Source organism: Melozone crissalis, unplaced genomic scaffold, assembly GCF_028551555.1.
Source record: "Melozone crissalis strain CALT ecotype California unplaced genomic scaffold, PUWL_Pcris_2 ptg000004l_1, whole genome shotgun sequence".
In the NCBI taxonomy this organism is placed as follows: Eukaryota; Metazoa; Chordata; class Aves; order Passeriformes; family Passerellidae; genus Melozone; species Melozone crissalis.
In genome coordinates this window covers 40,124,731-40,150,897 of record NW_026535782.1, presented here as the reverse complement: position 1 = coordinate 40,150,897, position 26,167 = coordinate 40,124,731, and the positions used below count along the sequence as shown (strand labels likewise).

The following is a 26,167-nucleotide window of genomic DNA, read 5'->3' as shown; positions in this document are numbered from 1 at the left end:
TTGTTCATAATGCAGTGGCTGCCTTCTCAACAGCACAAGGTCAAAATAATAAATCCATCATCTTCCTCTATTTTGTTTTCTCATATTTATTTAGCCCACAAAGAGAATAGGCTAACATGATGCTGTAGGAAAACTTAATCTTTTCCTTAGTAATATTTCAGCATCTGTCCAGCAGATCCAAATTAAAAAGGAAAAAGCACTACTAGTATTGAAGTTTAAATGTGAAGTTTAAAATCTAAAAATAACTTCACTTCCACACAAGAATTATATAAACTGAATAGATCATAAACTTTCCCTGAATTAAAAAATATGTTGGCACTATGGTTGGCTTTGTAAATCAACCTAGTGAAGATCCTCTGCTACTGGCAAAAATTTTGTTAATACAGCATTACACCAACTGCCCATACAAATAAGCCTTATCAAACATAATTCTTTTCACTAGAACATAGAATCCATGCAGCCATTGAAGGCAATATGCACTGGAGCTGCCAGGCTCTCATCCATAACCTCTGCTTTCTTACCTACTCCCTTGAACAGTTCACATAGTAAGGCAGCATTACCTTTGCTTTTCTTTTTTCCCTTTTTTTTTAAATATATTTTTGGCTAGGTCAGACCACCACCACCACAAAAAAAAAAACCCAAAAAAACCAAAAAAAACCCAAAAAACCCCAAAAAACCACCAAAAAAAAAGACAGTAACTCTTATTTTTATTAATCCAGTGTAGACTATCAACACAGGACTATGCTCTTCAGGCTCCAACAGAAGCGACTAGCAAATCTCACGGCAGCAGACTACAGCAGGATACCAGCTGACCTCAAACCCTGCTAGAAGTCACTATGCTGAAGAGTTAAAAAACAGGATGCATTTTCGTGCTTCAGTCATTCCAGTTCAGAGCATATATCATCAGCACAACCCTACGTTTATCAGAAATCTTTTCAGTTTTGGAGAGACAGCTGTTGTCATCCGAAGTAAGAATTTCTCACTTTCCTAAGAAAGTTGCTATCCTAGCAAGACTTAAAAATGGAAACTTAGCCAAACCAGAAAAGAGGTTTTAGTCCAAATTCCCCTTGATCTTTGTCAGTACACGTGTTATTTGTATATCACAGTAAAGAGAAGAATCTAACTAATGAAAATTAGTGCAAGGTTAACAGCATATGAGTGAACATGACTGATTTTTAACTGATGCATGAGATGTACTTTGTTTCCATGTAAGTAGAACTTAATTTGACACATCAGTTATTATTAACAATATTGCTGTGCAAGATAATTGGCAATAGTACCAATATTGCCTGTAAGTGACACTGGTAATAATAATATTGGACAGAAAGGTGGCTGGGTACAGCAGACATGGATTTACCAATGCCAAAATGTACTCAAGGTGTGACTGATTGTGTGAATAAGGAGATAAAGGTTGATGCTGTATACCTTGACTTTAGCAATGTCTTTGAAATGATCCCTCATACAAACTTGAAAGATGGGACTGGCTAAGTAAAACTGTAAGGGGATGGAAAACTGGCTGGACTACCTAAGAACAGTGACCAGTTGTACAAAATCCAACAGGTGGCTCATCACTAACCAAAGCCCCCGCGACTGATACTGTTGAATAACTGATTTTTATTAGTGATCCAGATGATAGCATGGAGTACTCTAAACAAGGCTGCAAATGATGAAAGATTGTGAAGAATGCTCCCAGATATGGAAAAGCAGCTCAGTAGGCTGAAAAAATGGGCTGAAAGAAATCTGATGAAGTTCAGTTGAGGCAAAATTGCATCTTGCTTGGTTTGAAACATGCCTGAGCAGGTGAACTGGCTAAAAAGCAATTTGGCAGACAGTGCAGCCTTGCAGCAAAGGAGGCACACTGGATCATATTAGCATGAATGGAGCCATCACAGCAAGGGAAGGAATTCTTTATTTGGCACTTCTGAGGTTACACATGAGTATTGTGTCCAGGTTTGGGATCTGACAATCCACACTGACTTTGAAACCCTGGAGTGAGCCCACCTGAGGGCTCCCATGGCAGGAAGAGGGCTGAGGAGAAACTGAGAGAAATGAGTTTGTTTAGCCTTCAGAAGAAATGACCTCAGGGGAGATCTTCCCACTGTCTACAATTAACTGATATGAGGATATAGAATAGATGGAAACAGGTTCCAAAGAGTGAGAGAAAGGCAATGGACTCAAGGTAGAACAGAGGAAGTTCTAACTGGATGCTTGTCTGGACAAAGCTTTATCTAATTGGACCTGCCTTGAATCACACAGCTGGTCAACCCACTGTTGAATAAAAGAACACAATGGGAGAATAGGAATAGCTCTGAAAAACTCAGATATAATTCAAAGAAGCCGGCAAATACAGGAAAGATACAAGCAGAAAATCCTTACCAACTGATTCTGGCTACCAACATGCATTCTTTAGGAATTGTAAAGTAGATTTTAATGAAATATATTGTTCACAGTCACTTTGGTTCATATTTTGTTTGTGCTGTATTTACAGAAATGGTTGTCCTTGCCTTTACAGGACATATGCCTATCATTCTCACATATTCAGGCAGAGGAGAGGTCCCCTCACTAGAAACAAATAAACACTACCATCCCCAAAGCCATCCTCTGCAACCCAAAAACTCCAATACTCTGCTAAAGTAGGCTTTTTTGGAGTGCACAGTATTAAAGCCTTCTCTGCAAACCATGGGAACTGTTACTTTGCTATTTTACAGAGTGAAAATAAATTGGAAGGGAAGTGAAATAAATTACATTTTACTGCAAAGAAAAAAAAACAACATTGAATAAGTTGTGATAAGATGAATTAATGTCATGCCTGAAGCTATGAAAGAGCCAGAGGAAGGTGTATTTACCTTGCTGGAGATAGTAAATCACAAGATTCAGTCTTGCCTCAGGAATAACATCAACCAGAGGAGGCAGGACTTGCAAAGCCCCTTCTCCTCCTCGGAAAACCACCTGAAGAGAAAAGCAGCATACTGATAATCATGTATCAGAATCTCTTCTCTGATAAGTTAATTCAAGGAAATTAATCCTTAAATTCCTGCATAAACAGTACTAAAAGGTCAGTGGCTCTGGCATTAGTTTAGTTCCTGCGTTTATATAGCTGTAGATTATACAGTGTGACAATCTTTATTCTGAAAAATAGAAGTATTTAATCCATATGTAAAGATTAACTTATTTCAGCTTTTAGCAGCTCAAAAGAGTGATACATTATATATCAAAGATTTAAAAGAATAACATAGTCTGAGTGAAGGGAACACATACAAAACTATAAACTGCTTATGATGTTTTCATATGAAAAAATTAGGCTAACAACTCCACATTTATTGACACAGGACTGAGTGACACAGGATCCTAAAATGATCAGGAGCAGTTGGTTATACTCTGGTTTCACATGATAGTTCCGCCAACAAGATCTAATGTACTTATTCAATAAAGCACTGACAAAAATACCAACATACAAAATAACACTAACTTTAAAAAGTCCAGTTTGAAAGCAGTTTTAACTCTTGGAGAAAGAAATGTTAGCTTGTGATGACTGCTCTTGAAAAATGACAAGGCAAGTAACTACCTGTCATTAAAGATGAGCAATCTACTGTTACCAGTTGTTCAGCAAAATAGCAATACCACTGAAAGAAAAATTAACCATTAGTTCCTCTTAGTGACTCTTTTACTGCAGAACACAAAAGTATTTTGCTTTTACGAGAATCTTTTTTCCTAGAACTCCCTGCTTAGTACTTTTGGGATGAAGCCATTTTCATGAGCTATCTTTATTCCAGTCAAATTGTTCTGGTACTAAATAGAGCTCAGGGTCATTCTGACTTGTTTCTACAGTGTCTTTACTGAGTGGGCTACACAAAGTATCTTGCATAGGTACCCTTACACAACATACATTATTTTAATATGCCTTCAAGACTAAAAGCAACAGTATTATTATTTTCTTGACACAGTCTCAAACTGTCAGGGAAAAATTCCAGGAAAAAAGTAAATAAATACACTTGATAGCACATTCATTATACTGGTAGGATTCCTGGAATGGGACTTATATGGCAGCAGAGACTCAATCAAGTCTGCAATTTTTCAAAATATTCCAATTTATTAATCATCATGAAAAGCTCTACAAGTGAGTGCAGTTCATATTAAATCCCAGAAATGCTTTACTTACCAGATTGTGCTTAATGAGCTCCTTGCCAAATTCAAAAGATGATGAGGCACTGTCTGTCAAGTTTTTGAGCTCTGCCTGGAATTACATACATTCCAAAATTTTAATATAAAACCAAAAAAGCTCAGAAGTCTAAGTGGAGCTACAAATGAGCTTCAAAGCTGACACCAAAACATCTCCATTGGTGTTGGATGACTAGAAGATTTTGCCTTTCCACTTCTATCTAATTATTTTAGCAATTGCGTAATACATATAAACACAAAACCAAAAGGGCACTGGGAAAATGGTAAGACCACTGGGCACATATGTGGACAGACGGGTTAATGTCAGGGAAACTGAAATAGGTGACATTTCCTATAAGAACAGAGTGGCAAGGTAAAGGCCATCATCAACATTACTGATTAAGACAAAGGAAAAGAAACATGTATGGAATCTTAAACTAAAATAAAGATGAGTTGAAGGACTGTCCAATAGATACCTCTGCAGCCTTTCCATTGTAAAGTCGGAAATGGTTACAAGCCTTAAGGTTAAGAGCAATGGTGCTGTCAGGAACTTGCTGAAGATAAACAGCTAGCACTTCCTGTGAGACATCATAGTAATCCAGTTTGTAATAGCACAGGGCCACATATACATTCAGAGCCAGGTATTCCCTGCAGGAAAGTGGATTAAAGAGAACCTTTAAATCCCACCAGATAGTTTAACATTTCCCCACTACATCGCATTAAAATCAGTAAATAAAAAGAAAGCTTTCACAACTATACATATTTTACAAACACATCAAAACTGGGGCTTCTGAGAAATGCTTAGGGCTTCTCTAGTTTGTCAGCTAGGACACATTCACAGTATTTTTTTCCACAGCAGCTACTGCAGCTTTTAAAAATTACCAACCGAACTTTTGGTTTGCAAGTCTGGGAAATAGCGGCAACTTCACACCACGGAAACGTGCAGAACATGAGCATCATAATTGGCCTGGCAGAACATGATTTTCTAAGCAATATACTCAAAGACATTTAATGTGCCCATAAAAGTTTGTACCAAGTACAATTATTTCAAAAAATCCTTGTCATTACAAGCAGTCAAGCCAGAAGAACTGGACAGAAAAAAGACAAGCATTTGTGAAAACTCTAAGTAAAAGGATAATCGTTATGAAGGTTACTCATTTAGCTTTGAGTGATTATTTCTGCAGGACTTGGAGGTTAAAATCTCTTTCCCAAGCATGACATGATACATGCATCATGATGGATTTCTCTGAAACGTTCAAGAGGAGATTGATAGCAGTATTCTGGGACAGCAGTTTCTATTTTCTTAAAAATACTTCCAGCCACTTAGGAATTCAAATTGTTCCTTGTTAAATTCTGAACTAAAAATTTGCAGAACATGACAGAAAAACTCATCAACAAGTATCACAGAAGATAAACAGAGAAGGAAAGAATTTAAGACTTAAAGGAATGCAAGGAACTCTACATAAAACCCAAGAACTGAACGCTTCTAAGAAAGGCTAAGATGTGTAGGAGAAGTCAATAATTCAAGTCCCGAGATTGGCCATCAGAGGGGAAAAAACAAAAAGACAAAGCAGGTACATAACCATATATAATTTCAGAAGAAAAAAGTAACAAAATAAAAAAGATATCAGAATGAATTAACCAATAATTTCAGAAGAAAAAAGTAACAAAATAAAAAAGATATTAGAATGAATTAACCAATAATTACACAAAATGAAAACAAGAGAGAGCAGACTTCTTTTTAAATGTGGGGTTTTCAATAATATTTTGAATGAACAAAATTAAGGAGCTGCAACTGGTGCGCATTCTGTGATGAGAAAGGGACACAGCAGTTGTTGAAAATGTCTACTTTCAGAAACCAAGCAACGATTTGGAATATAAATGCCACCAATAACACAGATGCTCCAATAGGGATTAGAGATGCACACCGATTGTCCAGCAGAATGCGCTTGTAGATATCAATGGCTTCTTGGTAGTGGGACCGCATGTAGTGGATGGATGCCAGGCTCAGCTGATCTTCTGTAACATCCTGCAGGTTCTGGTGAGAGCTCATCAGTTTCTTTTCATCACTGAACTAAAAAGAGTGGGACACATTGTCAGAAGAATTCAACAAAAAAAGCTTTTTAATTAAACAGGTTAGTTTTGTCCTTGCTGGTAAACACCATTAAATATCTGGAAAACTGCTGTTACTTTAAAGTTAATTTGACCAGTAGAGAAAGACAAACATAAAGAAGCAGGTGAGTTCAAATTGAATAAATGTTAGGCCAAAACTAAGCACACATTTTCCTTTAAGGTATGATTTAGATATAATTACATGTCATGTGCTTTGATGGATAAGAGGGAAAGAGCTGAATTAATTCTTTCACAAATGGAATTTCGCAACACAAAATTTCATTGTAATTATTCAAGCCAGCAAAAATTTTGCTGTTTGTAGATCCAAATCTAATGTCTCATGCATAGCAGAAAAACACAAGACTTGCAAACACACAAGCCCTAATTTTACTAGTCTTCTTAAACAGCACTAACAAGTTCACTTCCACCAGCCTCCAATTTCTAGTTTCATTAAGTAAATAATTATTTTTAAAAGCATTTCTGAATAGCACATATAACACACACACAGAAGGCTAAAAACAAGGAACAGAGTTAAACATGCCCATTATATTTGTATTACAATAGTGAGGTTGAGGCTATTTACCAATTGGTCTGCTCAAATCACTTATTCCACTGCTTCCCTTTGCTGGTTTTGCTGATTCAACAGTAATTATGAATTTCTCTTAGACACAATTTGTAATATTATATATTTCTTTTTCCACCTATCTGCTAGTTTTCTTCAAATGCTTCTCCTCTCTCTTTGAGCCAATCACAAAGTTAAAGGTAAGATATGTTGCTTAACAGAACTAAAGGCATTGGGCTTCGTAGCTTTGGTGAAACCATTTATTTCCAATGACTTACTAGATAAAGAGAAGTTGCATATTTCCTAGTTCATCACAGATGTCTGTAAGCGCCAATGCCACTGAAAAAAAGGCTTTAAGATTTCTCTCTTAAAACTAACAGATATCTAAGTAAAGAGATTCTGACATCAAAGCTAACATTCAAGATTTATACATCCTTTTAAGTCAGTATCATTAGTAGCAGAATGTTTCTTATGTATTCTGGTACAGGATGGTATAAAAGCTAATTTAAGGGAAGATACCTATGTGTAGTAAGTGAAATAAGCACTTAATTATTGTTGAAATTAAATTAAATTTCATGCTATTAACAATATGATTTCCTGGATACTGAACCAGGACCAGTAACAGCATATACACCATTTTGGTCAAATTGCTACATATAAAAGAGCTGCAAGTTAGGAAAACTTGGTACATTTAGGAAAAAAAAAGTAAAATAGTGGCTTCTGCATTTCTGATTCTATTAAGGTTTCAGGCTCCTCATGATCAAAAAATATCACTACATTTCTATTGTGCAACTTATGTGAAGTGTACTGGTAATACTTTCCTTAGAAACATGCTGAGAGCATCTATTCTGAGATCATGTTTTCATACTTGCTTTCTCCTCCACATTTTAATACAGTAGGGTGGTTATGAAAGATGTTTGTTCTTCTGCCACCACAGGCATTTTAATTATTCTGCCAGGCTGCCAGCATAAATTACACATTAGTAAATTGAAAAGAAAACAAACAAAGCAGGAGTGAAGGAAAGACATCATACCTTATGTGCCAGGTGAAAGAGTAAACGGTTCTGGAGACCACTCTTAGGTGCTGAAAGGGAAATTCAGTAAGTATTATTATAATGAACTACTCGCAGTGTATCTCTTTATATTTTTAACTTTCTTTCTCAATAGATATGAATGCACCCTTACTCTTTCATTAGCTAGCCCAAGTACAGATCTTCACTGAGAGCCTTTGCAGATCATACTTTGGGGGAGGTTCTACCAATTTTAGAGTGGTTTAGAGGTCTTCCTCATTCCTGTCTTCATTCCCTGACTATTTCTTTTTAAATCCCTGTTGAAAAAAAATTTTCATTGGCCTCTACCTTCAATAAGACTTAAAACTTCTATGAATTGCATTATTGTTTCCCTACAGCGATTTCTCAATCACTCTCTTTTTGTGGGGTTTTTTGTGAGACTTTTTCAAATTAAAAAGCAGCAGCAGGTAAACTCAAGGCTCCTTCTATATGTGTCACATTTGAAATAAGTTTGGATTTATGATTCCAGGAATCTCGATAACTTCTAGTGTATTGAAAAACCCAGTGCTGCTACCATTTTGTTAGGTATGCACATTACATGATACCTCTAATATTTCTTCTGTCCTTAGGAATGAAAGGCACACAAAAGAATTCTATGGACAGAGCAGATAAGATTCAAACTAAGAGATTAAAGAGGGATCTTTTCTTACTAGAGCCAGTAAAGTGAATGAAATTTCTTGCTCCAGCAGGATTAGGAATTCCATTGATTTCACTCCATATGACACAAATTGTAAACTGCAGAGTTTTAAGTCACTACAGCTTTTTGCTTCACCAAGAGCTGCACATGTCCTGGTCAAACAGAGCTATTCATTTCTTTTGCAAGCAATCTTCCAAAAAGCCTTCCCTTGTTTCCTGTGCTTATCCTAGCCTAATGAGCACTCTCATTCTTGCTCAGACCAACCAGCTGGCAAAGCATGTTCCACAGAAGGGGTGTACATGGAATCTTTACAAAAAGCAGAATTACTTACTGTGTTTATAAGGCCACAAAAGTGCAGAGTTAGCACAGCAATAGCCTGTAACACAAGGCTGTAATTCTTCTGACATCCTAAACCATAAAAGAGGGCTCAAACCACCAATCCCTCTTCCCCACCACCCCCTGAAGATGGAATTTATTTTTAAAGCAATTTAGGGAGAGATTTCCAGGTTTCTTATTCTTTTTCCACATAGTAGGTAAACTTTGTAACACAGTGGACAGTGCCAAAACCCAGGCCATTCTGATAAGATTGTCAGCACAAGGCTGCCCACCTACTTCTATAAGCACAGCAACTATTTCTTCTCTTTTTTCCTTAGCAAGCTGTGTTATTCAACTGTGTTTCTAGAAAAATTAGGACAGTTAATTGTATTTTTAATGAACTACTAGAATAGAAGACCAAAATACAAAGGTGGTATGAAAGCATTCTCACAAGACCACAAAATCTTGTAAGATAGTTCTAACAGAGCATCAAGTTGTTGAGGAGCTAATTGTCTTCAGCCTAGGATATACGTGGGAATTAGGCTATTTATTAAATAACAGAAAGTTTCTGATTTACAATAAATACTGGATAGGCAGCTGTAGTAGTATAACTGACATGATAGTATGTATATTTCATCCAGCGAGTTAGAAAGTGAAGAGTACCTTAATTTAAATGCATGCTTTTTACTCTACATGTTCCCCAGCATTAATTGATAGGTTTCTATATCAAAGTTTAGAAGGGTTGCACATGGACCCTACCTGTGCTTTTGTGAGAAGCTTCAACCACAACCATCCTTCACAATTCAAAACATTTGGTCATCAAAGACTCCAAAAATACAAGCAGGACATATTGTGGGATTTTTACTGAAAATAACATATTGTATAATCAGAGCACCATGGGTAAAGACACCAATGTTCCTTTTTTGAGTAGGTTTTCCTTTTTTTTTCCCCTTTTGAGTGTGTTTTAGCATTAATTTCACTGTGAAAATTGTGACTTTGCAAGCAATACTGTCAAGAATCTAAACCAAGGAATTTTTGTTTCATTGGTCAACCAGGGAGTGCAGGCTACCCTTGCAAACCTGGCATCTGATCTGACATCAAAATTGTTATTTACTTCTTGGCAAAAGCTGGAACGTTACCCCACATTATTTAACACTTAAAACCTGGCGAAAGATGAAATCTGAGTTTTGATGGTGTGCATGGATATATTTAGGGTGGAAAAGTGTCCTGCTTCATAAGATATTATATGATACTAGCTATCTGATATTCTTTAAAATAAATTGCTTAAAATCCCACACAAATATAGCCCTGTCAATATAGTAAGCAGAAATATGGAAACATTCAACATCAGCAGTTTCTTTTCTCTCAGTGTCAAATACATTCTTTAAGGAAGACAAGGCAACATATGAACAAGGTCAGATTAGTTTTCAGAAAGAATGGGGTCATGAATATTGGATAAAGACGCTGTCAATCACTAGAGCAGGAAGTGATACAATTGCCTCATCAGAGACAATGATTTTTAAGGGACATTTAAAGGACATTAGTTTGCTTTTTATTATACTGAATTTCATTGTCACTACAAGGAAGCACAATCTCCTTTGCTTGTTCTACTTTTTCAAGACAATGACTCTTTTTTTTTTTTTAAATCAGTACTAAGAAATCTTAGGATCATAACCTACATGATATAATGCTGTATGGCAACAAACTGGACCCTGCTTCAGGTCTAGTATTGGCCTTGTACTCAAGCACTGAAGTAGCTGGATGAGATTTATCTCTTTACACCTAGGAAAAGCATTGATATTCCTTTGCCAGAATTTTTGTCATGATCAGTGCTGTTTTTCCAGGCACTTATATCATAGCTGTCATAAATCTTAAAAGTGTTCTGTATATCTTTATGTGCTGACACTGACATGCACCTACTGAAGTATTTGGTAAAATTTAATAAGCAATTACAGTAAGAATGAAGACATTGTTGAAGACGTCTTCACTAGTTATTAAACAAAATGTCAAACTTACTAGAAATGGCAGCTCAGATCTTTGTGGGTTCCATATTGCTGTCCCAGGCAGTAAAATGATGATGAAATAGAGTCATGGACAATCTGGAATTTGTCCCCTCTCATAAGAGTGCAAGGCACTGCTGGCCATGCATCCAGCATTAACAAATCCCATCTAGCACATAATGCATATTCTATAGCATATTCTTCACACATCGACAGGCACAGAACACATGTTAAACACACCTGGCAGGAGCTGGTAGCAATGGAGCAGGGCTTAGAAGGCTCCATCCTGATGGTAGAAAATACCACCAGAGGAAACCTTATTCTCCTTGTCCCTGAGAAACAACACTCTGCTCATCTGAACACAGTAGCTGAATGAAGCACTCTGTGTCTGAAACTAAAGCTTCACTGGTGGAGGGGGAAAATGAAAGGGAATGGGAAAAATGTTAAAAAAACCCCATGGGCCAGCAGTGAGGTTTACATTTACACCCATTTGAACAACCCAACTGTTCAGAATTTTCTTAAATGAAATTTATGGAGGATATTCACTGAAATTTTCCCATTCCTACAAAACTTAAATGGCAGCTCAGCTATGTTCAGTTACTTGCAATACACACACATTTAATTTCAGTCATCCTAAGCACAAAGTAAATTAAAGATAATCAGATTAATTACTCCTGGGCTGTAGCTTCCACTATACTTAAAAAAAAACAAAACAAGAAAATAAGGTTAGTAGCTTTTAAACATGTGATATTTTCACTTGTGCATTTTGGAAGTTCCATTTATGAAATGGCTGCTTCAAAACCTCAGCTAAAATGCACCAAAAATAATTGCTGTTCTCAAGACAGAGAGTACAAGCAACAAAGCAGATAAAAATCATGTAGCTGAACATGCAATCATAAGAAAAGAAAAACCCAGGAACTGTTCTGTTCCTGCTTATAACTGAACATTTTCACTAGTGATAACTATTTCACACCTGAAAAACACTATTTCACAAATAAGAAAAACTGGTTTGGAAAAGATCATTGTTCTTACTAACCCATCTCGGCTTTTGTACAATATTGCTCGTTTCAATATAGGCTGTAAAATGAGTTCTCTGTTTAGTTAAACCACATTCAGATCTCACACATGTAGAGATGTGAAGAAGCAAAGTAATTACAAAGCTTTTCCCATCAAAAATTGGAAGGGATAAAAAAACCCCAACTTTAATGAATAGTTCAGCAATACAACCCTGTCTGTGCATGAATCTTAAGTTTAATTCTAAGATTCCATTTATCCTGAAGAGACTGTTTTTCATAACAGACTTAACTGTAGCCCCACTTATGTGCACATTTTGTGGTTTAAAAGAACAATTTTAGTTCTTATGCTTTAGTTCTTAGTTTCTTTTCTTAGTGCAAGCCAACAGCTTCTGAAAGCACTATGCTGGCTTCTAAACACTCGGATCAGTTGCCAGGATCCCAGTCCAAGTGTGCCAGGCTGAGTTTCTGTTCTTGGGCCTTTGAAAAGCAAAGAACTGTAAATGCAACATAAGAGTATTAGTTTGTATAATGAAAAAATAATAATTTGTTATTATTAATATATTCTTAATCAAGATCAATAGTTTAAGCCTCATTCTCTCAAGACAAGATTGACTACTCAGAGCACAGAAAACATATGTTCAGCCAATGCATGAGAACACAGATGCAAAAGGAGTCAGCAAAGCATCACCTGACAGCTTCACTATGGGATGACTACAAAACAACAGTAGCTGACTCGGAAGTAACTCTACCTTCACCTCAGAACTAGGAACATTAATGAGTGCAATGTGAGCGGACAACAGGGGAAAAGGAGAAGCCAGAAATACCTGAAAGGATTTTGGAAGAAAGCCTAGAGGAGGTAAAATACAATTGTAATGAAAAACCTTCAAGGAGGGATTTTTCTTTATTGCCTTTTTGTTCTACTTCTTAGGTTATATTTGCAGTAATTCTTTTTTATATGACTTTTTATATTCAGTCTTATTCTTTCCTGAGAGGATCATAGAATGGCTTAGATTGGAAGGGACCTTAAAGATTTCTAATTCCAACCCCTGCTGTAGCCATAAACACCTTGCTCAAGGCCTTGTTCAGCTTGGCTTTGAACATTTCCAGGGATAGAACTTCTCTGGGCAACCCCTCACCACCTTCACAGTAAAGAATTTCTTCCTTGTATCTAATCTAAACCTACTCTCTTTCATTCATTTCATAAAAGCCATTCCTCCTTTCTCCTATCACTAGATGTTTCAGTTAATGGTCCTTGTTCAGCTCTCTTTTAAGTCCTGTCTAGGTACTGGAAAGCCTCAATGAGGTCTCCCTGAACCCTTTTGTTCTCCAAGCTGAAAAATCCAATTCTCTTTGCCTTTCTTTGTAGGAAAGGTGCTCCATCCCTCTCATCATTTTGGTGGCCTACTCTGGACTCGCTCCAGCAGGTCCATGTCCTTCCTGTGCTGGGGACCCCAGAGCTGGATGCAGCACTGCAGGTGGTGTCTCACCAGTGCAGAGCAAAGGGGCAGAATCCCCTCCTTCATCCTGCTGCCCACGCTCCTTTGGATGCAGCCCAGGATACAACTGGCTTTCTGGGCTGTGAGTGCCACTGCTGGGTTGTGTCCAAGCTCTTGTCCATCTGCACTCCCAAATCCTTCTTGGCAAGGCTGCCCTTAATCCCTTCATGCCCCAGCTGGCGTTGATACCAGGGGTTGCCCCAACCCAGGTGCAGCACCTTGCACTTGGTCGTGCTGAACTTCTTGAGGTTCTCACAGATTGACCTCTCAAGCCTGTCCAGATCCCTATGGCTGGCATCCCATCCTTCAGGTGAGTGAAGAGCGCCACTCAGCTTGGTGTTATTTGCAAACCTGCTGAAGGAGCACTTGATCCCTTCATCTGTGTCATTAATGAAGCCATTAAATAACTCTGGTGCCAACGCAGACCCCTGAGGGACACCACTGGTCACTGATGCCCACTGAGCTGTTGATCACTATCCTCTGGATCTGACTGTCTGACCAATTCCTAATCCACCTAACAGCCTACCCACCAAATCCATATCTATACAATTGTGAGAGAAGAATGTTGTGAAGAACCATGTCAAAAGCTTTACAGAAGTCCAGATAAATGACATCAACAGCCCTTCCCTTGCCCACTGATGGAGTCACTCCATCACAGAAAGCCACTAAGTTGGTCAGGCAGAACTTGCCCTTGGTGAAGCTGTGCTGGCAGTCCTTAATGATCTCCCCATCCCCTCTATTCCATGAAGTTTGAATCAAACAACAAGCTAAGAGATCAATTCATGTCTATTATAAAATAAAGATAAAATCTTGCTCCACAAGAGATTGTGGACTATGTATCTGTATGAATACATTAATTACCTCATGGCTTTTAATGATAGTTTCCTAAATTTTAAGTATCCTGCTAATTTTTCCTCATTAATGGAATGATGGTTAACAACCATTTCCTTAAGCAACAATAGTATATGGCAAGAAAGAACTTGATTTGATTTCAAGATATTTACATGTTTGTGTTGAAAATCTATGCCAGAAAGCTAGCTGATACTTATACTCCCTTTCACACAGATATTCTGTCACTGTAGAAATAGAACTATAGCTAAAACTAAATTAGTTCTCCTGAATTTGTTTTAGCAGTATGCTACTTTCATGGGTTTAGCATAACTGCAGCAATAAACAGCATGCACTACACAAGAATTTAGGCAAAATAATCCCAAAATAGCGATGGTAAAGAGTCTAATATTAACACTACCTATCATTTTTTCAGTGATATTCAAGGCAATATTAGATAAATGGTGTACTTCTAAAGACTTTTCCTCTTCAAAGGAAGTATTTTTATTTTTCTTCAAGGTCTTTGCAAAACTGTGAAAGAGAGCACAAGATGATATGGCCTCAGCTGTCAACACTATATTGCAAACAGCCACCACTGATGCAATCCCAAATTGTTAAAAAAACCTAAAAGAGGATCTGACTTAAAAATAAAAAGGTTTAAACTCAACATAAGAAAGATTGAAAGGGGAATATACCACACTTATAAGCTTACAAGTGGAGAAAGGACAAGTATTACAAATCCTCAGCTGTGACTCCTTCCCCACCAAGCTTAAGTAGCCAGAAATCACCAGGATTACAGTACTCACAACAAAGGTCTGCCACCTCATTGTAAGAACTGGCATGCTGTACTTCTTAAACAATTATGTAAAATCAAGAATTGATCAGGAACTGAACTAATGTGACCACTTCATTATTTTCTGTTCCTTCCCTCAGCTCTTGCTTTCTTAATATTCCCACCCTTGCCTCCAGCACCCAAGTACCACTAACTGCACCCCTTGCTCTGCCACTCACCATATTACTACTAATTAATCTGAAGGGACATGACAAACAGCAACCTTCCCTCTCCTCCAGCTCACAGTTAATAAATGTGCATGCCAGCTGTGTATATGTCATCTCTAGAATGGATTGCTGTAACTCACAAGATGTGAAGCTGATGACAATGGCTCCAACTAATACAGGATGCAGCTGCTTGCTTCCCCCATGCTTTAGGTCACAGTGACATCTCAAAGCTCTATTGCCCATTTACTTTTAGATTCACTTCAAGTTCTAGGTTGCAATCTCCAAAGCTCAAATTTTGGTACATTAAAGATTAAATTATTTGTGAATATTAGAAATTTACACACCTCTGGAACAATGCAGATCACAAAGCTCTGCATGAGGTTTTTTTACAATTGAAAATAAAAAACCCATTTCTAGTTGTGGGATTCAAGCTCAGCATGATCTTTTCGAGGATTTTAAAGGGATATGAGAACCTAATTATTTTTTTAAAATGCTCCAAAGCTATCCTTTTGGAAGACTTTCTTTCACAGCAGAAGAAAGTACACTACTATTTTCTTCCTACTCTATTTTGCAGTCCAAGACAAGAACACTAATGAAAGAACAGAGAAAACCCATCCCTCAATAAGAGTTTTATCCTAAGAAGGCAGGTCAGAAGTGGAGTGGGATATCACTACTACTAATTTTACTTAAAAAGCACTGAGATACTATGGTTATAGAAAACAATCTAAATCACTAAGATACGTGAAAAGTGACGGGCAACAAAATTAAACTACAGAAACATTTTTAGGCAGTAAAAATTGCCCTGGAATCTAATTTTCATTCCTCCTCTTTAAATGAACCCATGCATGTTCAGATTTAAGTAGAACTGTAATAATGTGACTATTGAACTCTATACCTGGAAGAACCAGATACCTAACATCAGACGTACAAGGCAACAAGATCACCTACTAAGTCACTCAAAATACATAAACAGAGCTCTTGTCTTCATCAGGGAGAATGCTTAGCTCTCTCAGATGCTTATTTTTTTATGATTTCATGATTTAATTTGCTTCATCTGCACTGGCTCAGGGACACAGAATCAGTCAAAAGAAAAGGAATCTTTTGTTGCTGGTTGGCATATGCTGGGTTTTGCATTTAGAAATTAATAAGAGAAATTATTTTCCAGATGCTTCTTTTAGTTCCAGCTGCTCCACACGCCCAAGGTATTTTTAGGAAGGAAACTGCATCATAATTCTCCCGTTAAAAGAAAGTTAAAATTAAGTAACCCCCAAACAAAACCCCAAACCCAAAACACTTTGCTCTAAAGTATCCTTTATTGCATCCTTTTCTGGAAATTACTTTAAGTGTTCAAACCAATAAGCAGTCTTTTGCAACAGAGCACCACATCTCACCTTTCAAGGCTGCTTGTTCTGCTTGAGTGTACATCCCCAGAAAGAAGTAGGTACAGGCAAGGTTCACCCAAACCTCTGGTTTGCAAGTTGCTTGCTTGGTTAAAGCCTCATATTCCTGTAACAGAAGAGAGGGTTGATTTTTAAAAAATGTGTTATAGTGCATACTTGTATTAAATATAATTCTTTCTTCCACAATTTTACCATGTATCATTAAATTACTGACATCAAACAATTTATTCTGAAGTTCACTGCAGTCCTTACAACAAAACTATTATTTTAAGCTATGTCCCTACTTTTTTGTTTTAACAATATAACGGACCACAGGAACAAGCAGTGCCATAAATCATCACATAAAAGGAGGACTTCTGTCAATATTGAAGTTACAGAGATATAAAACATATTTATATTGTAAATATATTATAATAAAAATATTATTTACATATATAAGCCCCAATATAAGTAAGCTATTAAAGCATCAATATAATCAACTTCTGTTGCTTTCCTAAGTTCTCCTCCAGTCAAAGCCTGGGAGCCATAATCACCAGGGAAATCTCTTTGTGAATACTTACTGAAGCAAGTGTTAAATGTGTTTTTGTAAACCTGTAGGTAGTGTCTTAGTGTATATTAAACCTGTGGAAGTGTGTGTTAAGTCTGAGGTTATGTAATATAATAACATCAAGTGCCGGAAGAAAAATTTTTTTGTACAACTAATAACTAAAATAAGTATTTAAAATTATATTTCATTTTATCACATTCTTTTTTTAGTTCCTATTTTTGTCTATGTTTTATAATTACATATTAGTACAGTGGTACATATATATAATTTATAAATGTATAGATGTGTGTATATACATTGGGAATGTGTTCTCAAAAATTTTTTACTAAAAGGGTACAGCAAAATTGCTTGGAGACCACTGCATTAAAATGCAAGCCTAAAAATTGGTATTGGGCAAATTCAAGATCTCCTTATAGATGAAGATTAGTAATTTGTAGTAAATATTAATAACCTGTTCCTAACTTTACCATTTCCCATTTTAAGATCTATAGCCAACAGCTACAGAAAGGCTCTTGATGTCATATTCTGATATTTCTTACACATCCACATTGACTACACATCCTTTAATTCTGCCACACAAACTCCTTCATTTCTTGTTATTTGTGAAACAGCAAAACTTAACAGATCAATCTTTCAATCTACTTCTTTTAAACAAAAAAACTTTGCAGCCACTAAACAATTATACTCCTGAAGATAAGCATCTTTTCTCAGAGTAACAACAGGTACTAAAAACAGAGGCACGGAGATCTCTAAATGCCATTTTTTTCCTGTGTCACAGTTCTGATAGATTCCTAGGAAGGACCCTCCCAATGGAAGTGCCTGCTGCTGGTGCTCCTACTCTTCATCCAGCCATGGAGGCATGAAGCATAAAGCAAAGCAGGCAGGGTCATGCAAGGTTCTCATCAGACCTGCTGTAGGAATGTCATCCATGCACTCCAGATCACTGCAAGCCACTCATCCCTCCCAGCAAAACAGCCTCTTGACTCTGTACTTGTTTCCCAAACATGAATTGGAAGCTCCCTCTACCTAGGGAGAGTTTAGCAGATTGAGCCTCTGTGGGTGGGAGACTTCTTACCTCTGGGGAAAAAGACAGATATATATATATATACACACATATATATGTATATGTATATAATGAGCCATGCCCAAAGTACAGAAAATCCCAGTAACACAAACATGCTGATAACAATAAAGTTCAGAGCTTGTAAGCATAAAGAATTAATTTTTCTTTGTTGCCAAATAAAAGTAAACTGCACTCTGAAACAGAGAAGAAACTCGTAAGAAGCACCTTAAAAGCCAGCTCAGTCTTGCTAGTATTTCAGGGACTAGCTGTCCAACAATATTTACAATAAATAAATATAAATATCATAAACATCATCATAATAATGATTAATATTTTTTAAAATAAAACATTTGCATAGAGGCCAACCTTTCCTACTGAGGCCAGTTTAATCTTGAGGTAGGCCTGTCAAGGAGCTCTGAGATATAGGCCACTGCTGTTTATTGGGACCATCTGGAATCTTTCAAAATTCATTCAGATTAAATGCACCCAAAGGTCTCTCTTGACTAGGGCTTCAGGCAGCTTAATTAAAAAAGACAAAGTGCACAAACACAAGTCATGTTATGGCCTGGCCCTTCAAAGTAAGCAATATATAAAGAGTGTTCTAGCAGTACCAATGTGAATATATGGAAACATTAAATAAAAATTAGGACTATTAGTGCTCCTTACCCTGTAGTTCTGGGCCATGTGTCTGGACTATGTGTTGTTGCCCCTTTCCTCACTGAAAGCCATTCAATATCAGTCTTTCAAAGATTACTTCACAAGAACTTTCCCCCCTCCTTTCTCAATAAACCAACAAACCCAAACAAATTAAATACTCTCAAACCTGTCCTAAGAGTCAACCAGTGGCATGCTTTTGCCATCCAGCAGCATTAACAACTCCTTGCTATTTTACTGTCCTCCTCCTCATACCTCTATCACTAGACACATGCAGTTTTCCTCAAAAGCAGGCTGCCAGGTCAATTGTCCACAACTATGGACATGTACTGACCATGTGGAGGGCCAGCTTAATGCCCTTATTACATGTCTGTGTTCTTCAAGCCCATAAACACAGATGCTGAAGAGCCAATAAACAAGCCAACATATATGGCTGCTCAACATGTGCTCAAAGAGATACTTATTGTAACCTGGCTACAGACATCATAGAGATGCCTAGAGAACTCCCAGAGATAAAAAAATCCAGTTCTTACTTTGTCTTCAGCTATCAGGAACTGGAATGTACCTGTATTCTCACACTTCTCACAGAATTATTCAAGCATGACCAGATACTGCCCATGGATGAACAATTACCCTAGTACAGCCCTGGTCCTTCCATGATTTACAATTTGACTAAAATTATCCTGAGCCAAGCTGGCAGGAGGTCCTGATCAGTGAAGTGGTGGAATTGCTCCTACTTCTCTGCCAGGTGGCAGAAGATTGGAGAGACTGTTGCTGGCTGGTTGTAGGATTTTGACAGAAACAATGCATTGAAGGCTCTGGCCCAGGGATCATTCTTTGCTCTCATGTATGCAGTTGATGAACCAAAATGGCATTAGCATGTCCAGCAGCTGCACCATGTGTGCCTAGAAGCAGAGGGTACAGACTGCAAGTGTGAAACTTGTTCTTGAATCCAACCAAGAAAAGTACCTGCCTATGCCAATTTGTCTCATAAATTTTTAAAATATAGGTATAGATATAGGTCTATATATCTATAGACATAGATCTAGATCTATAAATTTTTAAATATCTGTATGCAGATTCAGATATTTAAAAATGTAATAAACCATCACTTTCTTAAGGCCCCAGCTGATTCAATTTATAAGACCAGGCAGCTCAGAAACAGAATAATTGGCCTGATGCTCTAGTTCTGGTACTTGGATGACACTGGGAAATTTTTCAGAAGATTTAAGATTGGAGCCATGAACAAGTGGCAGCTGCTGCAGAAAGACAGATGAGTTTTTTCTACATTTTTTCCCATTATGAACACTAGATGTGGAAGATTCCAGAAAACTAATTAGATGTCACCACATACTAGTAAAGCTCTGGTTGCCATATGACGCCAGGAAGACACAAGCTACTCAGTAAAAAATAAATCTGTCCATGAAGGAAGCTAGTCAGTCCCTCAGGAAGAACTGCACCATCACTGCTGAAGAGTCAAGCCCATTGCAATAGCATTTGTAAACTGGGGTACAGCAGGAGGGATGATCCCAGCAGACCAGTGAAAGTGGCATAACCTTTGAGAAAGGCATCTGCTGTTAAGAAGAGGAAAAGTATGACCCCAGTGAGGCTGAGGTTAGTGCCCTACCCAGAGGACACTTAACTGTTGTTGGTGTGCCTGTGATAAGAGAATGTGAATTCTCTCACTTGAATGTGACAGTGATTTCGCTGTCATTTTCTCTGAAGATATTCCTGGAGCTGGAATGGACATCTGTGTGTTTTTCACTTATTCCCTGTTTCTCCTGGTGATGCATGATGGCCACCTCATCACAACTCCCAAGCTTCTCCAAAAGTTGCTATGCAACCAACACGCCTGGCTCACTGTGAAAGTACCATCATTAATAAAAGCATGGAAAAGTGTGATTTCTGAAGACCCTCATCAGGTACATGGACCATGAACTGTTATACAGTGACACATACTATGTGTTGTCACCTGCAGGAACACACAGCAGTGTGAATCATTTAGGTTATATGCAATGTCATTCTGGATAATTCAGCAGAATCTTTGACCCATAGTATTTTATCTACAGTGCTTTTGGCACTCCCCAAAGAGTGCTCCAAGATCTCAAGGATATAGATTATCAAGGAATTTGTCCTTGAGAATACAGCAACAACACCTCTGGAACATAGCAGATGAGATAGCAGCATTTTACAATTCAACATGGATTTTGATAACTAAAAGGCAGTTCAGCCTCCACGGTGGAATGAGACCTACAGTCTTAGAAATTAAAACTAGAGTGTTCTGTCCCCAGAGAAACTACGTTGAGATGCACAGGCTCATTTCCCACGTCACCACAAAATTACAAAGCTATCGGACTTATCACTGTGCAAAAAAACCAGCATTAAATCCGGGAAGACAAGCCCTGTGATCTCTCACTTAAAACATACACAATCAATCAAACTACAAATCGCTCATACAAACCTTTTATTGTCCCTTCTTGGGCAGATAACCAGGAAAAAGGCGGCTATGTTGCAGTGTTTAAAAGCCTGAATCAAGAGCATCACCTAGTGGTGAATCAAACACCACATGCAAAAACTAATTAGGAAAATTTAAAAAAAAGCAGTCGCCTTTTCGTTGAAGGAAACATGTAAAATCTACTCTGGCTATAAAAGCATCCACTGGGTATTTCTCAACCAGAATTTATTTCAAATTTATTTTCAAACTGCTTCTTATTTCAAAGAAATTGCAAGTTATTTTTCATCTGTATATGAACATTTTTCTTTTTTTAAACTTGCACTGCCTATTAACACCCAATACCTGAATGTAAATTAACTACAGCTACTGATTGTTGTATTCATAATATCTAAATCCCACAAGTCTAAACATGAATATTAATTTACTGTGATGTTCTGCACTACTTCTATACTGTGTTCACCATCCATTTGATTCACTGAGCATTTCTAATAACTCTAACAGATGTTTCAATTTTTAAAGGGCAGAGTGCCTTGTGCCTTTCTTACTTAGAAGCTTTAGAGTTTTCACCTCATGTATGCATTCTTGTGCATGTGACCATTTATCTAAGAGAGAAAATAAAATCATTGTTCTATAATCTATTTCTTTTCTTTTTATTATCTTTTGTTAATACTTTAAATTAACATCTGTTTTTAATATTGATTCTAGGGAAAGCAAGTTCAAAGACTGCAAAACCAGCTATACTTGAGTTACACTTCACAGTGAGGGGACACAGCAGAACTGTAAGAGGCAAACATATTTGAACAATTACCATATATTTTAGTGACTTAAAGCTTTTAGAAAAAAAGACCACCTCATTTAATTAAATTACCTAATACAAGAAAATGCAAAGAAGACCAATAAAGTACATTAAATAGTCAGGAGCATCAACCTCTAAAGAAAGAATTTTTTCATACCTGTCACAGATAAGCTACACAATGAAGACAGAAATATTAAACCTGAAAAATGAAACTGTGGAAACCTAGCTGCAAAAAGGGAATGATGGATTTAGGACATGAACAATGACATTCAACAGAACAAATTAAGCTACCGACCCTAGTATGAAATAAGTCAGTACCTAATATTTAACAAGTTCTATTTTCATAGGCAAAATACCATTTTCCCCCCAATCCAAACTGCTTCCCAGAGCATCTGCCTCATTACTGTACATTTGTACCTTAACTGGCCAGCAGGGCTGTTCCCTACTACAGACCATCTTCCTCCTGCTGCCATTATTTTATCACAACATCCCAGTTTCCAACCTCGGGAAGCAGGATTTCCCCACCTTACCTCCAGAGCTCTCTTGTAGTCACCCAAATGAAACGCGCAGTATCCAATCCAAAGGCTGCCATCCTCCTCCTCCTCCTCCGCCACGTGCTGCTTAAACTTTGCAGAGAATAAAGAATATAAGAATTTTGTCAGCTGCCAGAGTTTCTAAAGCCCCACAGATAACCAAAGCAATACTAGGCTATCATATATCACGGACGGTTTGACAGCTGGGGATGCTGCTGGGATGGAGCTGCTTTCACATTTCCAAGGGCAGCAGCAGGCAGCCCTCACAGGCCAAACCCGGCTCTGTGAAGCGGGGAGCAACAGATGCCGCTGCAGGGCCCCAAGGGGGCGAGAGGGTCCCAAGGCAGGGGAAGGGATGCTCTCGTCCCGCAGCCCTGAGGGCACAGCGACGATACCGCTCTCCCGAGGAGAGCCCGTCACCTCCAGCAAGGCGATCGCGCCGGTGAAGTCCCTCTGGGCCAAGAGTTCTTCCAACTGCGGCACCTCCTTCCCTTTCTTCCTCCGCCTGTCTCCCGGCGGCGGGGTACCCCCCACGGCCGGCTTGGCCCGAGAGAGCATCTGGGCAGAGAGCAAGGAGGAGCCGGCTCAGAGCGGGCTCTCACTCGGCGGTGCCTTCTCCGCCGCGTCCCCTGTCCCGCCGCGCCTCACCATGCTACCATACCTCACCGCGCTGCGATCCCTCACCCATCCTACCATCCCTCACCGCCCTGCGATCCCTCACCCATCCTACCATCCCTCACCGCCCCGCCGCCCCTCACCATCCTGCGATCCCTCACCATCTACCATCCCTCACCGCCCCGCCGCCCCTCACCATCCTGCGATCCCTCACCATCCTACCATCCCTCACCGCCCCGCCGCCCTCCACCATCCTGCGATCCCTCACCGCCCCGCCGCCCCTCACCATCCTGCGATCCCTCACCATCTACCCTCCCTCACCGCCCCGCCGCCCCTCACCATCTTGCGGCCGGGCCCGAGCTCCGCGTTGCGCCGGCGGCGCCGTTGCCGGGGTAACAGCGGGATGGCGGAAGGCCGCGGCGAAAGGGCGCCGGCTGGCGACCGGCGCCGTCTCCAGGGTTCCGCCTCCCCTGCGGCGGGCGGTGATCTCCGCGGCGGCCGCCTCAGTGAGACGCGCGCTGGTTCCTCCCCCAGAGCCCGTGGCGCTTCCTCTCCTTGCCTTTGGGCCCTGGCCTGAACATCCGGGGCCTGCGCTTGGGTCACAACAACAACGCCATGGATTTGGGACAGAGTGGCTGGAAAGCAGCCGGGTGGAAAAGGATCTAGGGGTGCTGGCTGACAGCGAGCCAGCGTGTCCAGGTGGCCAAGAAGGCCAGTGGCATCGTGTCAGATAAAATGTGGCCAGCCCCTGTACACTCGTGAGGCCACACCTCGAACCCTGTGTCCACTTTTGAGCCCCTCATGACAAGAACGACATTGAGGGGCTGGAGCTTGTCCAAAGGAGGGCAGCAAAACTGCTGAGAAATTTGGAACAAAAGTCTAATTGTCCCAAAACAGGGGTTTTTTTCACCCGGTGTTCGAGGCCAATCCACACACAGAGTCAAGGTCTTTGATGTATTTACAGTTCTGCACAGAAGGGGGTGCTGAGTGGCCAGCACACAAAGCCAGCATGACAAAACTTCTCATTGTTTATCCATTTTAGCAAACAAAGGCATTAAGGTCCATTATCTGCAAATTACATAGTTCCCTTAATAATCAGTATTCTTCTATTGATTAATGAGTCTCTCACTTTTAATGCTGATTAGCCCACACAATCTATTGGGTCAGTGGCCATCAGTCAGTGGTCACAATTTACCCACTGCCAATTACCTTGTACCCAGCTGGGGCTGATTCAGCACAGTCACTGAGCTGTCTTTATTAGCTTCTTCCTTTGCTTGGGGGTTCTGCCAAATGTCCTTATGGCCTATAAATTCTACATTCCTTGTGTCCACTATCAGTGGTACATCCTCATTCCCAAGCTTTGTTAACCTCCATGTAGGTCTGAGATAATTGGAACATGTCAAGCCCTAAACCCTGACAAGGCAGTTCTACCAATAACTAATTTTTCTTTCTAACACCTGGACATCACTTAGAGTTTGCTTGTTAGCTGCTCCCTGTTTCACAGATTAAATCTCTTTTTGATTAGTCTTGAAAGTATACAAAGGTAAATATCAAAGAACATATTTTCTTAAGATTAATAATGTAAGGATGAGTGGCTGAAGAAGCTGGAACCTGGAGAAAAGGAGACTCGGATGAGATCTTACTGCTTTCTACAGTTACCTGAAGGGGGGGTTTAGCAAGGTGAGGGTTGGTCTCTTCTCCCAAGTGACAAGTGGAAACAGCTTCAAGTTAGGTTGTTGGAGGTTTAGACTGAGGTTTAGACAATTAGGAAAAAATTCTTCACTGAAAGGATGGTCAAGCATTGGAACAGGTTCTCCAGGGAAGTGATGGAATCACAATCCCAGGAGTGTTCAAAGGACAAGTAGATAAGGCGCTTAGGGACATGGGAACTGACAGACCATAGAGATCTTTTCCAACCTTCTATGATTAGAAATGTCAGTGCAGAGGACTAAAACATTACACTACTGCTGACAACTCAACTAATTAAAAAACACATATCCATGGACAGAACTAATGAGGTATCTGCATTTCTACCTTTATCAGGAAAAAACCTCCAGCTTTTGTTTTTGGTATGAATAAACATATCCTGTCAGATTGCAATCATCTGTAATGTAGACCAGCAGTAAAGAACTGTGTGCTGCTTCTTCAGAGTATGGGTTCCATATTTACTGTGTCCCAATCACTTCAAGATAGCTCGACCCAGCAATGATACACCCAGCTTGGAGCTCTGAGAGATTGCTCTCCAACCAGAAACCACTGGAGCACAACAGCACTGTGACAGTGTCCCTTGATGATGAATGTGCTTTCACACCTCAGGCCACAAAGAAGGAAGGCAGATAATCCACTCTCCCACAAAGGATTTCTCTGTAAGAAATTTATTTTTAATTACTTAGTCAAAGTGATAAAGAATGTTTGCTAGTGATTTAGTCTGCTTTTATAGCTCTTCTCTATTATGTAAGGTATTATTTCTGTCAGGAGAAAATTAATTTCCATAAATAATTCTGAAATTATTTGCTCTTTCAGAGATTTGATTTCATGTGGTCAAGCAGATAGTACAATTAGGTAAGATCCTTTTATTTTTTTTTAAGAAAAAGTAACTAAAAATTCAATTTTACTACATTGCTTTCTTCTGGTTTTTAACAGATTCTTTCAGAAGACCCCGTTGTTCTAAGGATCAACATAAATACAGCTAAAATATTAACTCAAATGAAAGAAAGCTCTCAGCTGCTCCAGTGGTTTCTCCCATTTCCAAGTGGCTCCTGAATTTGTATGTGGTGGATCCAAAGCTGGAGAATGCCCAAGAGCTAACAGAGTGTCAGTGTGTTAGGTGTGGGCACAAAAATGACCATGTCATCTGTGATAAAAAGTGATAGCAGCATCAAATTGACCAAAATATTTTTAGCATGCCTGAT

At 39.0% G+C, this 26,167-nt stretch overlaps 1 protein-coding gene across 3 annotated transcripts in view; it reads right to left on the bottom strand.

Annotated features, from left to right (window-relative positions):
- IFT56 (intraflagellar transport 56) overlaps positions 1–23,650 on the bottom strand; it is a 54,975-nt gene extending 31,325 nt beyond the window's left edge. For all 3 annotated transcript variants that reach the window (XM_054272422.1, XM_054272404.1, XM_054272413.1), the window contains exons 1-9: positions 23,595–23,650; positions 23,061–23,198; positions 22,638–22,733; positions 16,584–16,698; positions 7,866–7,915; positions 6,087–6,232; positions 4,635–4,806; positions 4,160–4,234; positions 2,847–2,949 (exon numbers count right to left, since the gene is read on the bottom strand). In XM_054272422.1, coding sequence (XP_054128397.1) covers positions 2,847–2,949; positions 4,160–4,234; positions 4,635–4,806; positions 6,087–6,232; positions 7,866–7,915; positions 16,584–16,698; positions 22,638–22,733; positions 23,061–23,198; positions 23,595–23,597 — 898 coding nt within the window. In that variant the 5' untranslated portion in view covers positions 23,598–23,650. The remainder of the gene's footprint in view (positions 1–2,846; positions 2,950–4,159; positions 4,235–4,634; positions 4,807–6,086; positions 6,233–7,865; positions 7,916–16,583; positions 16,699–22,637; positions 22,734–23,060; positions 23,199–23,594) is intronic.
- Between the last annotated feature and the right edge of the window lie 2,517 nt (positions 23,651–26,167).